The 14,914-nt window shown below is 39.6% G+C and overlaps 1 protein-coding gene across 3 annotated transcripts in view; it reads right to left on the reverse strand.

Annotated features, from left to right (window-relative positions):
* The window catches only part of LOC112237355 (contactin-associated protein-like 5), a 112,141-nt gene extending 97,576 nt beyond the window's left edge, over positions 1-14,565 (reverse strand). For all 3 annotated transcript variants that reach the window (XM_024405957.2, XM_024405951.2, XM_042318116.1), the window contains exon 1: positions 14,290-14,565. In XM_024405957.2, coding sequence (XP_024261725.1) covers positions 14,290-14,362 — 73 coding nt within the window. In that variant the 5' untranslated portion in view covers positions 14,363-14,565. The remainder of the gene's footprint in view (positions 1-14,289) is intronic.
* Positions 14,566-14,914: the final 349 nt, after the last annotated feature.

A 14,914-nucleotide genomic window follows, 5' to 3' on the forward strand; every position in this document is an offset into this window, starting at 1 on the left:
ACAGATGACTAACAATGATATGCCAACTAAACTGGGTTTAATACTAGTAGGCCTAAATTCAACCAGGAGAAAGGTACTAAGTACTTTTAGAGGCTGAAATAAATATTGTTTACGACCTATTTTTTAACCAGTGGTGCCAATTTTTGCCTTTGGCTCCAACTTCTTTGTCTGTCCTGATGACGGCTTTGATCTCCTCCTGATATCATGGGCCCATTTGTCTGTTTGACAGTGCTTATCAACAGATCTCTCAACTCTCTTTGCTCATTAGCAAGCTTCTCAGACACCAAACAAACATTGCCCTACAATGAAACCAGACTAATTTACGGTAACAAATTGCCCTATTTTCACAAGATAGCTAAGGTACTTTCTCTAGTTAGTCAGATGTTCAAACTGTTATTTCTTTCTTCCACAGACTATATGCCAACATTTTCTTGGGTTTTGATACTAAATGTTAACATCAGTTCACCCAAACTCAGACCTGCCTCAGATATCCATGAGGAGTTGACAGGATGGGAGAACCAATATCACAAAATATCACACAGGTTATATTTTTACCATTCAATTTAGCAAACCTTCTCAACCATAGCCAATGATTCCAGGGTGGTAATTCCAATCATATTTGACACTCCAGGTGATCCTGCCTCACCTCCACTGAATAGCCCCAGTGCTGGGAAAAAATATGGATCCTATTTGGTCCCAAGTGACCCCACACATTAGCCCCCACTGGAAGTCAGCAACCAGGGATTATTGGCTGATTAGCCCCACTGAATACTAGACTGAAGGAGAGGGACTCCCATTCAAATAGAATCATGTAGCCCGGCAGCCCCAGATGGTGGGTCTGACACGACAGCACTCTTTTTCCTGTAAAAATGTCTGCCAGCACACTCACATTTAAATACACTGGAATAATATCACATATATTGGAATACATGGTGCTAATATCATGTGGCAACCCCAAAATCTAAATAGGTATACTGTAAACCATGTATAGAATGTACACTATATGAAGCTGTGAAAGCCCACAGAAAATACAGTGTTTCTATGTCAAATGGTTTTGTTACATTTCAGACTTCTGTGAGGTACACTACCGTTCAAAGGTTAGGGGTCACTTAGAAATGTCCTTGTTTTTGAAAGAAAAGCACATTTGTTGTCCATTAAAATAGCATCAAATTGATCAGAAATACAGTGTAGACATTGTTAGTGTCGTAAATGACAATTGTAGCTGGAAACGGCAGATTTTTTTTATGGGATATCTACATAGGCGTACAGAGGCCCATTATCAGCAACCATCACTCCTGTGTTCCAATGGCACGTTGTGTTAGCTAATCCAAGTTTATCATTTTAAAAGGCTAATTCATCATTAGAAAACCCTTTTCAATTATGTTAGCACAGCTGAAAACTCTTGTCCTGGTTAAAGAAGCAACAAAACTGGCCTTCGTTAGACTAGTTGAGTGTCTCTAGCATCAGCATTTGTGGGTTCGATTGCAGGCTCAAAATGGCCAGAAACAAAGAACGTTCTTCTGAAACTCATCAGTCTATTCATGTTCTAAGAAATTAAGGCTATTCCATGTGAGAAATTGCCAAGAAAGTGAAGATCTCGTACAACGCTGTGTACATCTCCTTTCACAGAACAGCACAAACTGTCCCTAACCAGAATAGAAAGAGGAATGAGAGGCCCCGGTGCACAACTGAGCAAGTACATTATAGTGTCTAGTTTGAGAACAGATGCCTCACAAGTCCTCAACTGGCAGCTTCATTAAATAGTACGTGCAAAACACCAGTCTCAACGTCAACAGTGAAGAGGATGCTGGCCTGCTAGGCAGAGTTGCAAAGAAAAAGCCATATCTCAGACTGGCCAATAAAAAGAAAAGATTAAGATGGGCAAAAGAACACAGACACTGGACAGAGGAACTCCCGGAGTCGCCTCTTCACTGTTGACGTTGAGAGCATGGAGGGCTTAAGTTACAGTGGAGGGCACTGTGTGGATTTATACTGTGAAAAGTGTACTTTACAGTAGGCTTGAGCGATATACCGTATACTGGGTTATTTCGAAATACCGACAGTAAGATTTTCAATACTGTAAAAAAAAATGTAGCATTTATAAAGCAGTGGCATAGCACGCAACCCCACAGCAACATTCAATCCCCTCCTGGATCAAGATCCCTGTTGCCTAAATAGTTTTCTGGGTACATTTTGTTTATATCATAATAAATATATATTTTTAAATAGCTCCCCTTTTGTGCACTTCCGGTAATACCGTATGCCCCAGTATGGTACAGAAACGGTATGATGGTATGAAAATCTGAATACTGCTCAAACCTACTTTATGGTACTTGATTAAGTCTCCCGAATTGAAGATCAAAGGATACAGAAGGAGTATCTGGGACCGCCTGGCCAGTTGGGATTACACCACCGCTGCAGTGTCATCTTGACTGCGAAACTGTCCCCAAATATGTTCAAACAAAAATGGATTAATGGATCAAATATATATTCTTACTATGTTGGGGATTTACAAAGTCTAAAAACAGATTTGTGGGAATTTTTACTTTTGGTTAGTTACTGTATGCCATGAATTAATTAAGATTTTAAAAGAAATGAATAGACCAATATTTACAGCTAATGTATAGGACTCAATAGATGGAGAGTGGTGTTCCATCAGTGTTGGAGTGATTAGATTGTAAATACAAAGACCTCCACTGGCACCACATTTGTCAAATAGATAGTGTGTGTATGTCTGTGTCTGCACAAGTGTGTCTGCACAGTGTGTGTGAGTGTGAGCACACTCAGAAGTGGTGTAACTGAGACCCCATTATAGCTAAATTGAACTGTAATTCTGTAGTATTAATTAATTTGGGCACCCTCAAAAAGAGAGAAACGTATCTCATGCGTGGTGATTGCAGTCAATGCATGCAAATTGCTCAAGTTGATGCAAGTGGATAATTTATTTTCAGGCTGCCATAATTTGTAGCGATTCATCATTTCACGTTATCACATGAAACACCAGCTTAATGAGAAAACACAACCGTGGGGTGAGATGCCCTCAGCTGACCAGAGCTGTCCTACAGCGTCATCTTCCACACACTGGAAGATGAAAAAAGCTTGTCATATATGGGTACTATTTTACCTGGAAACAGCTCATCTCCCCAACTCACTCTCTGTGTATTACTCTGACTGGAAATGTGAAGACACGGCTATTTAATAAAAAAGAAACTAGTTTTAACAAAACTATACTAATTATAAACTAGCTCATAGCAATGAACATGTAAATGCTCTTTTGTGAGTGCGGGTCGTTAGGTTACAGACACATTTAGTTTAGTCTTAACACTTCATCAAGTGTGATAAATCAGAACAGAACAGCAATAACAGTCTGTCCTGCAGACCTATTGAAAGGAAAGCACAATTTACTTGAATTGTCATCTGACACAATATAAAACCATAATCCAAAGCCTAGGGTAATACAAAGCGGACCAGGCACTAGCAAAAACATATCAAAGAAAAGAGAACTCTAATTTGATCGTGAGCTCTGTGAGAGGAAGAAAAAGATTTTCTCTCTGCCTCTCTTTGCTTTGGTACTCAATTCGCCCGGAACAGCTGCAATAAGTCAAACTCAAGAAAAAGAATAGCCACGTTCTCATTAATACAAAAAGCAATGAATTCGAACAGTGGGGGCTGAACCGTTCAAACAGAATAAGTCTGGTAGAGGAAGACATGAACTCTAGTCATTGAGAATGAGGCAGTTACGGCCGTGGGTTTATCCAGAACAGTTGTGTTTGTAATGGATTTAGATAGAAACCCCTTTAGGATAAAGCCAGCTCTATTTTCCCTTTGCCAACTGTATCACTGTCCTGTTCTTTGTGTCTTGCCAACACAAACATTTTAATGCCCCCCGAGGCATATCATAATCTGCATTATCTGTGATCCTAGCAGAGGGCTAGCCATGGTGAGGCAGACGATCAGGATCCTGACGATGATAACGGTTTATCACAATTTCAGCAACAATTTTTCTTTTTCAGCACCAGGTCAACAGCTGATTATCATTTTGGAAATATAGCACATCAGCTGATAGGGTTGTCCCCATCGTAATTAAACAACACCACAACAACATCCCTCTGCATAATTTATAGTGACATTTTGTCCTCCTCCTAACTCCCTGATCACTTAATGGATCCTCATCTATCTTGGAGATCTGGAGAAGGGGAGAAGGGGTGAGTGATGGGGCATTTTAGAGGGCAATTCAGAACACGGCTATCTCTCAAAGTTGTTTCATTCATCTCTAGAGTGACCAATCACTCACTAATTTAAATTACCCCTATTGAAACACCTGGAATAAATTAGCATGGGGTAAAGAGAGAATTACGGCCACATACCACTCCTATTGTATTTGTCTTCCCTCGCAAGGTCATTCATACTGTAGCTTCCCCCGCTGTGTGTGGTGATATGGTCTATCTACGATAAGAGGTATTCATTTACATTTTAGAGGGTTTCAAAGGTTGGAAGGCTCGCTATGTCTGACAGTCTTTGTGTGTCCACATGCACACGCTTATGTGCATGGCTGTAGGTGTGTGCATGTTTAGGAGTATGTGTGCGTGTGTGCATATGTAGGTGTGTGTGTGTAGGTGTGTGTCTAATGTGCTCTTGTATAAATCCCTTTGACTTTGTGTGGGTTGTCAAGACCCATTTCCCCATGGTATTGACAGGATCTGGAGCAATATGCTGGAGCCAGACCCTAGGGAAGTATGTCATAAGTTATACTATCAGTATGAGTTTTTGAAATGGAAACTCCCCCCGCTGTTCCTTGCCCAAGGCAACCTTCACAACCGTACTCTCCCTCCCAGCAGGGTGACTCCATTTAAAACACCTAACATGTTTGACCTCATAATAAAATTGAGGTAAAGACTCTATTACACTAATGCTTTGGTCAAAATTCCACAATCCCCCACAGAGAGTGGGGATGTATTGGGAAATGTGAAATTAGCCACTGCTTTCACAAATATAGTGACATATTACATTATTATACTGTTTTAACCTTTTGAGTACTCACTTACACTATAATATCAGAATAAAATCCTCTCCTGGTTTTAACTCTTTAGCTATACTTTGTAATAGCCTACACCATTTGCAATCAGACAATACAAGTTCTAGCATAAAGAAGTTCATACGAGAGGATTGTTTACTCTATTGCTAGTGTGGCGGCCCTCAACAAGATTGGCTCAATATTAATATTGGCCTAGTCAACCCAACACAGCTTATGTTGAGCCTCTATTAATCCCATTACACACAATTATACACTTGCTTCTATCACAGCTACTGTAGGAGAGACACTTCCCTCTCTCAATTTCAATTCAATTCAGTTCAAATGGCTTTATTGGCGTGGGAAACATATGTTTACAATGCCAAAGCAAGTGAAATGTGAAATAAACAATCAGAAATTAACAGTAAATATTTCACGCACTAAAGTTTCAAAAGAATAAAGACATTTCAAATGTTATATTATGGCTGTCTAACAGTGTTGTTACAATCTGCAAATAGTTGAAGTACAAAATGGAATATAAATAAACACTGTAAATACGGGTTGTATTTACAATGGTGTTTGTTCTTCACTGGTTAACCTTTTCTTGCGGCAACAGGTCACAAATCTCTCTCTCTCTCTGCAAGGAGTGCATGCTCCTCTGAGAGGGTGTGGCTGCCATTATCTCTGTCACCAGACACAGGGGCTACACAAACCACCCATGATGGATATCTGGCTTCTCCTTTTGTTTCTCAAAGGTAAATATGAGAACAGTCATTTGCTTGTCCTCTAGGAGAATCTAGATGTTTTATCTCTGAGCAGCTTGTCAATCCTGATCACGGAGTGAATTTGACATGAATGCAGAATGTTCATGAATGATTGTTCAGACTTGTGCTTAGATTCACCCCGTATAGACGAAGTAAAACTATAATACATGTCTATTTATGTCCATTGCCCATACCTGTTTTTGGTCACCTTTTTTTTACTTGACCAAACATTACACAAACTGGATGCACTGAAACATTTTGGATGGCTAAGCTAAACAATGTTTTGTTTTGATCTGCGGCATGAAATCCTTGCTAAAATACCCAACCAAATATCTACATCAGGAAACCGGTCAGGGTTTGCACATGTTTATTACCATCTGAAATCCCACATGTGCAAGATCGGCTATCAACATTGTTTTTATAGATTAGCCAAAAATTGGGTTTGAAAAGTAAGAACTGTCATGCCCTGACCTTAGTTATCTTTGTTTTCTTTATTATTTTGGTTAGGTAAGGGTGTGACAAGGGTCGTTGGTTTAGTTTTTGTATTGTCTAGGTGTTTTTGCCTGTCTAGGGTTTTTGTAATTCTATGGGGTTTTAGTATGTCTAGGTATATGTAGGTCTATGGTGGCCTGAATTGGTTCCCAATCAGAGACAGCTGTTTATCGTTGTCTCTGATTGGGGATCCTATTTAGGTTGCCATTTTCCATTTTGGTTTTGTGGGTTATTGTCTATGTGTAGTTGCCTGTCAGCACTTGTGGCGTATAGCGTCGCAGGCGGTTTGTTAGTTTGTTTAGTGTTCCTCGTGTAAATAAAGAATGTATTCTTATCACGCTGCGTCTTGGTCTCCTCGTTATGACGAACGTGACAAGAACAAAAGTAAGAATTTACCTCTCGAGGAGATTGAATTAGTTCATGGACATTGGATGAAACAATTCACAGATGACGAGGAGGATGGAAATTAAATCTCCAAAACACATGAATTGTAGCAGTGGGCCAAATGATGGTATGTGTGTGGTGCCGTTGTGCTTTTGAACCGTACCGTGTTGAATGGTTAATGGTGAACGAAGGGTAGCACTTCATAATAATGCCGCGTCATAAAGCATTTATAATGGATTAGTTGTCACGCCTTGGTCTTAGTATTTTGTGTTCTCTTTAATTATTTGGTCAGGCCAGGGTGTGACATGGGTTATTGTGGTGTGTTTTTGTCTTAGGGGTTTTGTGGGCTGTCTACGTAGTCTATGGCTGCCTGAGGCGGTTCTCAATCAGAGTCAGGTGATTATCGTTGTCTCTGATTGGGAGCCATATTTAGGCAGCCATATTCTGTGAGTGTTTTCGTGGGTGATTGTTCCTGTCTTAGTGTTTTGTATTTCACCAGATAGGCTGTTTCGGTTTTCATTATTTCATTTCGTTAGTTTTGTAGTTTCTGTATGTATAGGTTTTCCTTCATTAAAATATATCATGAATCATCATCACGGTGCATTTTGGTCTGATCCTTGTTCTACCTCTTCGTCAGAGGAGGAGATAGAAGAGAGCCGTTACATTAGTAAATAGTTTATTTCTGAATCATTACTCCAATCATAAGATGTTTAATATAGGTCCTTACAAACCATTTAATAATCATTATGTAAGTATTTTTGTAATATATATATATATATATATATATATATATATACAGTCAAAAGGGCTGCAATTTCTGAGGCTGGTAACTCTAATGAACTTATCCTCTGCAGCAGATGTAACTCTGGGTCTTCCTTTCCTGTGGCCGATCTCAAATCAAATCAAATTGTATTGGTCACATACACAAGGTTAGCAGATGTTAATGTGAGTGCAGTGAAATACTTGTATTTCTAGTTCCAGCAGCGCAGTAATGTCTAACAATTCCTAACAACTACCTAATACACACAAATCCGAAAAGTAGTCTAAAAATTCCCCAACAACTACCTAATACACACAAATCTAATGGGGTGAATGAGAATATGTGCATATAAATATATGGATGAGCGATGGCCGAGCGGCATAGGCAAGGTGCAGTAGATGGTATAAAATACAGTATATACATGTGATATGAGTAAGATATGTAAACATTATAAAAGTGGCATTATTTAAAGTGGCATTGTTTAAAGTGACTAGTGATCCATTTATTAGTGTCCACTGATTGGGTCTAAATACAGAATATACAGGTGATTTTTGTCATGTAAGATATGTAGACATTATTAAAGTGGCATTATTTAGAGTGGAATTGAGAGCCAGTTTCATCATAGCGCTTGAAGGTTGCAACTGCCCTTGAAGAAACGTTCAAATGTTCCATATTAACTGACCTTCAAGTCTTAAAATAATGATGGACTGTCATTTCGCTTTGCTTATTTGAGCTGTTCTTGCCATAATATAGACTTGATATTTTACCAAATAGGGTTATCTTCTATATCACCACTAACCTTGTCACAACACAACTGATTGGCACAAACGCGTTAATTTGTGGAATTTCTTTCATTCTTAACTTCTAACAAGGCACAGTTTTTTGGTTACTACATGATCCCATATGTGTTATTTCATAGTTTTGATGTCTTCACTATTATTCTACAATGTAAAAAAATAAAGTAAAACCCTGGAATGAGTAGGTGTGTCCAAACATTTGACTGGTACTGTATAAATGTTTATATATTTTCCTTTATTATTTTCCCCTAACACTACCACCACTCCCCTAATTGGAGTAAACTAATGGACAACAACACTTAGGATTCTACTTCCTATTCCTATTCTTACTTTTAAAAATACTATATACATTTTACGGACACAGACATTTTACAATAGTTATCTTTTGTTTGCTTTTAGACACATGCTTCAACTTCACTCAAACCCTCCCATCTATCTCTGAACACCATCCCGTTTTCAATTTGCCATTTGTTTTTCAGCTGTGCTCTGTTTCACAAAAGTACAGAACCTTTCTTTTTTTCATAGTTTCTACAGATTGTCATCTTAAAGATAAACATGTTTTGCTAAAAGTATTATTACATTATTGATCGATTGAGTATGACTTTTTAAATCGCCCAGCAGTGCTATTTGCAGGGTTAGCTCGAGGAAAATGTTGAAATTCATTAGCCATACAAGCTATCTCCTCCTCATGGACTGCACCAGATATGCCAGTTCTTGCTGTGAGATGTTACCCCACTCTTCCACCAAGGCACCTGCAAGTTCCCGGACATTTCTGGGGGGAATAGCCCTAGCCCTCACCCTCCGATCCAACAGGTCCCAGACGTGCTCAATGGGATTAAGATTCAGGCTCTTCGCTGGCCATGGCAGAACACTGACATTCCTGTCTTGCAGGAAATCACGCACAGAACGAGCAGTATGGCTGGTGGCAATGTAATGCTGGAGGGTCATGTCAGGATTAGAGGTCGACCGATTAATCGGAATGACCGATTAATCGGAATGACCGATTAATCGGTCATTCGGTAATTAGGGTATTTTTGGGCGCCGATTTTTATATATATATATATATATATATATATATATATATATATATATATACATTTAACTAGACAAGACAGTTAAGAACACATTCTTATTTTCAATGACGGCCTAGGAACGGTGGGTTTAACTGCCTTGTTCAGGGGCAGAACGACAGATTTTCACCTTGTCAGCTCGGGGGATCCAATCTTGCAACCTTAGTTAACTAGTCCAATGCTCTAACCACCTGCCTCTCATTGCACTCCATGAGGAGCCTGCCTGTTACGGAAATGCAGTAGAAGCCAAGGTAAGTTGCTAGCTAGCATTAAACTTATCTTATAAAAAAACTAAGAATCAATCATAATCACTAGTTATAACTTCAAATGGTTGATATTACTCGTTTATCTAGCGAGTCCTGCATTGCATATAATCGATGCAACGCTGGGGGATGATTTAACAAAAGCGCATTTGCGAAAAAAGCACAATCGTTGGACGACTGTATCTAACCATAAACACCAATGCCTTTCTTAAAATCAAAACACAGAAGTACATATTTTTAAACCTGCATATTTAGCTAAAAGAAATCCAGGTTAGCAGGCAATATTAACCAGGTGAAATTGTGTAATTTCTCTTGCGTTCATTGCACGCAGAGTCTGGGTATATGCAACAGTTTGGGCAGCCTGGCTCATTGTGAACTAATTTGCCAGAATTTTATGTAATTATGACATAACATTGAAGGTTGTGCAATATAACAAGAATATTTAGACTGGACAGGATGCCATCCGTTAGATAAAAAAACGAACGGTTCCGTATTTCACTGAAATAGTAAACGTTTTGTTTTCGAAATGATAGTTTCCGGATTCCACCATATTAATGACCAAAGGTTCGTATTTCTGTGTGTTATAATTAAGTCTATGATTTGATAGAGCAGTCTGACTGAGCGATGGTAGGCAGTAGCAGGCTCATAAGCATTCATTCAAACAGCACTTTCGTGCGTTTTGCGTTTTGCCAGCAGCTCAGCACTGTTTATCGGTCGACCTCTAGTCAGGATGAGCCTGCAGGAAGGTTACCACATGAGGGAGGAGGATGTCTTCCCTGTAACGCAAAGCGTTGAGATTGCCTGCAATGACAACAAGCTCAGTCCGATGATGCTGTGACACACCGCCCCAGACCACGACGGACCCTCCACCTCCAAATCGTGAGGTGAGGACCTGCCTTACAACAGGCCTACAAGCCCTCAGTCCAGCCTCTCTTAGCCTATTGTGGACAGTCTGAACACTGATGGAGGGATTGAGCGTTCCTGGTGTAACTCGGGTAGTTGTTGTTGCCATCCTGTACCTGTCCCGCAGGTGTGATGTTCGGATATACCGATCCTGTGCAGGTGTTACACGTGGTCTGCCACTGCGAGGACGATCAGCTGTCCGTCCTGTCTCCCTGTAGAGCTGTCTTAGGCGTCTCACAGTACGGACATTGCAATTTATTGCACTGGCCACATCTGCAGTCCTCATGCCTCCTTGCAGCATGCATAAGGCACGTTCACGCAGATGAGCAGGGACCCTGAGCATCTTTCTTTTCGTGTTTCTCAGTCAGTAGAAAGGCCTCTTTAGTGTCCTAAGTTTTCAAAACTGTGACCTTAATTGCCTAGCGTCTGCAAGCTGTTAGTGTCTTAACGACCGTTCCACAGGTGCATGTTCATTAATTGTTTATGGTTCATTGAACAAACATGGGACACAGTGTTTAAACCCTTTACAATGATGGTCTGAAGTTATTTGGATTTTTACAAATTATCTTTGAAAGACAGGGTCCTGAAAAAGGAATGTTTCTTTTTGTTGCTGAGTTTATATATAACATTCTATTGGTTGCATAAATGTTGTATAATAGTTTAAATTGAAAAACTAATGTTACGGTTTTCTAGTGGTGATGAAGGAGAGTCGGACCAAACTGCAGCGTGTCGATTGAGATTCATGTTTAATCAAATAAAGAAACACGAACACTACACAAAACAATAAACGTAATCAAAACCGAAACAGCCTATCTAGTGCAAACTAACCGAGAGTACACATAGGACACTAAGGACAATCACCCACGACAAACTCAAAGAATATGGCTGCCTAAATATGGTTCCCAATCAGAGACAACGATAAGCACCTGCCTCTGATTGAGAACCATTCCAGACAGCCATAGACTTTGCTAGACAACCCACTAAGCTACAATCCCAATACCACCACCAAAACCCCAAGACAAACACACCACAATTACAAAAACCCCATGCCACACCCTGGCCTGACCAAATTCATAAAGATAAACACAAAATACTTTGACCAGGGCGTGACAACTAAGTTTTGAATCCAGCATAGGTTTTTTTTCTCTTTTTTTTCTTTAAACATAATGAGATAGTTAAGTGAAATAATGTATTCACATATTAGACTCTACTGAGTGACTGCTGCAATTCACACTTTGGTTTTGGTAGAAATGTAACACTTATGTTATTTTACTCAGCATAGAGTCTGTCTGAAGTTACACATCCCACTAGTACAACAGTGTGACTGTTTTGGAATAAAATGTTCAATATATTTTCTTAAACATCCTCCATATTGCGTGCCTACTATTTAACCATTGATATGTTCTAGGGCACATTTTGAGACCTTAATGAGCATCAAGTAGAGCTGGAATTTTCTACCAATGGCATGTCCATACTTTTGTGAGAAATTACAATTCTAATGTATAAAGTAGAAATAGCTCATCAAAAGGGGACCATATAAATAGCACACACTTTATATGACGCCACGCAAAAAGACTTAACTAACTCAACCTCTTTTGCGTAATCATATTAATTATTTTTTAAGTACTTTACAAGTTGTTTATACATATGTGAATAACTAGGTTACTAACATTTACAAATGTGTGAGTAATGATGGATAAATAATGAATAAAACATTTACTAATCCATTATGAATGTTATATTACCTTGAGTCATTGTAAAGCGCTACCAAAAGGAGTGCTTGGTTGTAAAGCACAATTCTTTTTATGTCCTTTTGATGTTTGTTATAACTTTGTTACTTATTTACAAACAAAATATAGAAACTAATAGTAAACAATGAATTGCTTGAACAAAAGGGACATGTAACATTTGATGTTTCATGCTTCAGGTCAATGCACACTGTTGACTCAAGTCCATATCCTTTGAATAAATACAGGATGAGATGACGAGCAGCTATCACGACTGATGGATGAGGTCATTGAACCGTTAGGCCATGAAATGAAATGAGCCACACACATATGCACACCACCAGTACTCATGCATGCAACCAATTAGTTACACACACACACACACACACACACACAGAGGAAAGGGTAAACCGCCAAGTGAAAGTTTGCTATTTTTAGTCATCTTTAATCATCCGTTAGACACTGTGTCAAGATAAAATACTGATATGCATTTTAATGTCAGATCAACCACTCTTCTATGCATCCTGTGCTGAGTACATTTATTTCCTCGAGTTGAAATTTAAGCTTTAAAAATAGGGGGAGGGATGGGGAGAATGAACCATGATGATCAGAGCACTGTCTGGGAGGACCATTGAACAGAAGCCTCACTTGATGAGACTCTGATCCAAATAGAGAAGAGCAGCAGGCTGTTCAAACTGTGAGGCACAAACACACTGTAGTGTTTCCCCCTGCTTTCTCTTTCTCGGCCAGGCTGCCTGCCAGGTTGCCTGCCAGGTTGCCTTCCAGCACCAGGTAGAGCTACGGCAAAGCAATGCCTGTCCGACGGGAGACATTGAGCTGCCACCAACCACATTAATACATTACTGTAGGTGAAAAAGGGTACCAAGTCACAGACTAAATGGGTCCCAGGCACTAACATTAGCAGCAAAGCCCCCAATGCACAGTTTTTGCCTCAACCTTAAACAAGGTTGCATACAGTAATGCCATTTAGACAACTCCCTGTTTGAAACAAGGTTTCAAAGAATTATAAGAACAGTAAATGGATTCAGAACTACAGTGCTACCAAATCAATATCAGAGACTGATTCCTTTGTGTTTATTTAAGAGCTTTGGCTTATGAATGTATATTATTTCTACTGATTACTGAACCTTTATGCTGATAATCATGGGTGACATCTGGCATCTACTGTTCAGATGAGGAACCATGTCATATTTGTCTTATCTTTGAGAATATAGTGTTCAGAACTGTCTCATTCCACTTCAAATTGAGCAGTTATATTCTCTGATCGAAGAGCTTCCTGCACCTAAGTAGAATAATTCTGACCTCTAGTGACAGTGCAGACATGGTAACACGGATAGCCTAAGCATTTGCACTTGAGAATGTCATTCCTCTTAGTAAGTTTGATGACCATGGTAGGATGTGCTTCTAGGCATAGGCCTCTAGTCGAATTGGGTTCACATAGGTAGTAGGTATAATGCACATGCATTGTGTTTGAGTGTGGTCTCTAAAAGAAACAGTAGCCTATAGCAATTAAATTAAATAAAAACAGCTTATCCAATTGGGCAGAACACTGATTGAATCAACGTTGTTTCCATATAATTTTAATGAAATTACGCCGAACAAACGTGTAATAGAAGTTGAATTGACGTCTGTGCCCAGTGGGATGTAACCCTACACAGCTCTAGGTTTTCGCAAGGACTTCACAAATCCCGAGATAGGAAAGTGATGTTGAAAACTTAATTTCGAATTTTGCTCCTACTGTTAATACAGAACACTGCAATGTGAGAAAGATGGATCTATGCGACACATGTTTACTCAAATGACATGTGCTAAAACGTGTATCCCAAGTACAGGAAGTTAGTTGATTGATCTGAGTATTATAAACAATCGATTAGATCCGTGTACATCCATTGCAATTGTAGAGACAAAGACAGGTTTTGCAAAACCGCTCTGTAGTTTATCTGACTGAGTTGAGTTTATCATATGCATGCATGGAACTCCATGCTCAAATTTAGATCAGATTTAGGATTGCGAGAGAGAACAAATGCCATACAAACTTAGAAAACAGAACCAACAATCTCGATACAATGTATGTTGTATTATTATCAAGTTACTTACAGTGACTGGCCGCCAGCGCAGCACTGACAACGCCAAGCACCGTGAGAATAAAGGCGATGGCCAGAGATGACATTTCCACCTTGCTTGCCACAGATATCCAGGCTTCTGTATATCCTCAGTGAAAATACCTCCGATGACCGTACTTCCGAGCAGTGTGTTATAATTCCAGCTGCTTCGACTTCACCTATTCACTGCAGAACCATCACGAGGCAGGTCTTCTAGCGCGCGCACAACACCCTCTACTCTGCTGCTGCTCCCAAATCTCCGTCACATCGGTGCGTCTCTCTCTTTCTCTCTCCTCTCTCTCTCTCTCTCTCTCTCTCTCTCTCTCTCTTTCGCCCTCACACAAAAACGCCTTTAATCATTTCGAGTTTATTTTTGGACATTCTGCACGATTAAGCAATGGTATAGCAATATTGACATATGTTGCATTAGTTATGGAAGTTTTTGAAGGTTATATGGCTTATTTCAGAGGAATGGGCACTGAGGAGAGCTTCGGTGGATGCTAACGTGAGCTCCAGTCGCGCTCTCAACTGCCGCTCACACTATTTCAGCTTCACAGCAATAGACAGATCCGCATGCTGCATTCTTCACAAAGCACAGCCAGCAGTCAAAACAATACCAA

Source organism: Oncorhynchus tshawytscha, linkage group LG03, assembly GCF_018296145.1.
Source record: "Oncorhynchus tshawytscha isolate Ot180627B linkage group LG03, Otsh_v2.0, whole genome shotgun sequence".
NCBI lineage: Eukaryota > Metazoa > Chordata > Actinopteri > Salmoniformes > Salmonidae > Oncorhynchus > Oncorhynchus tshawytscha.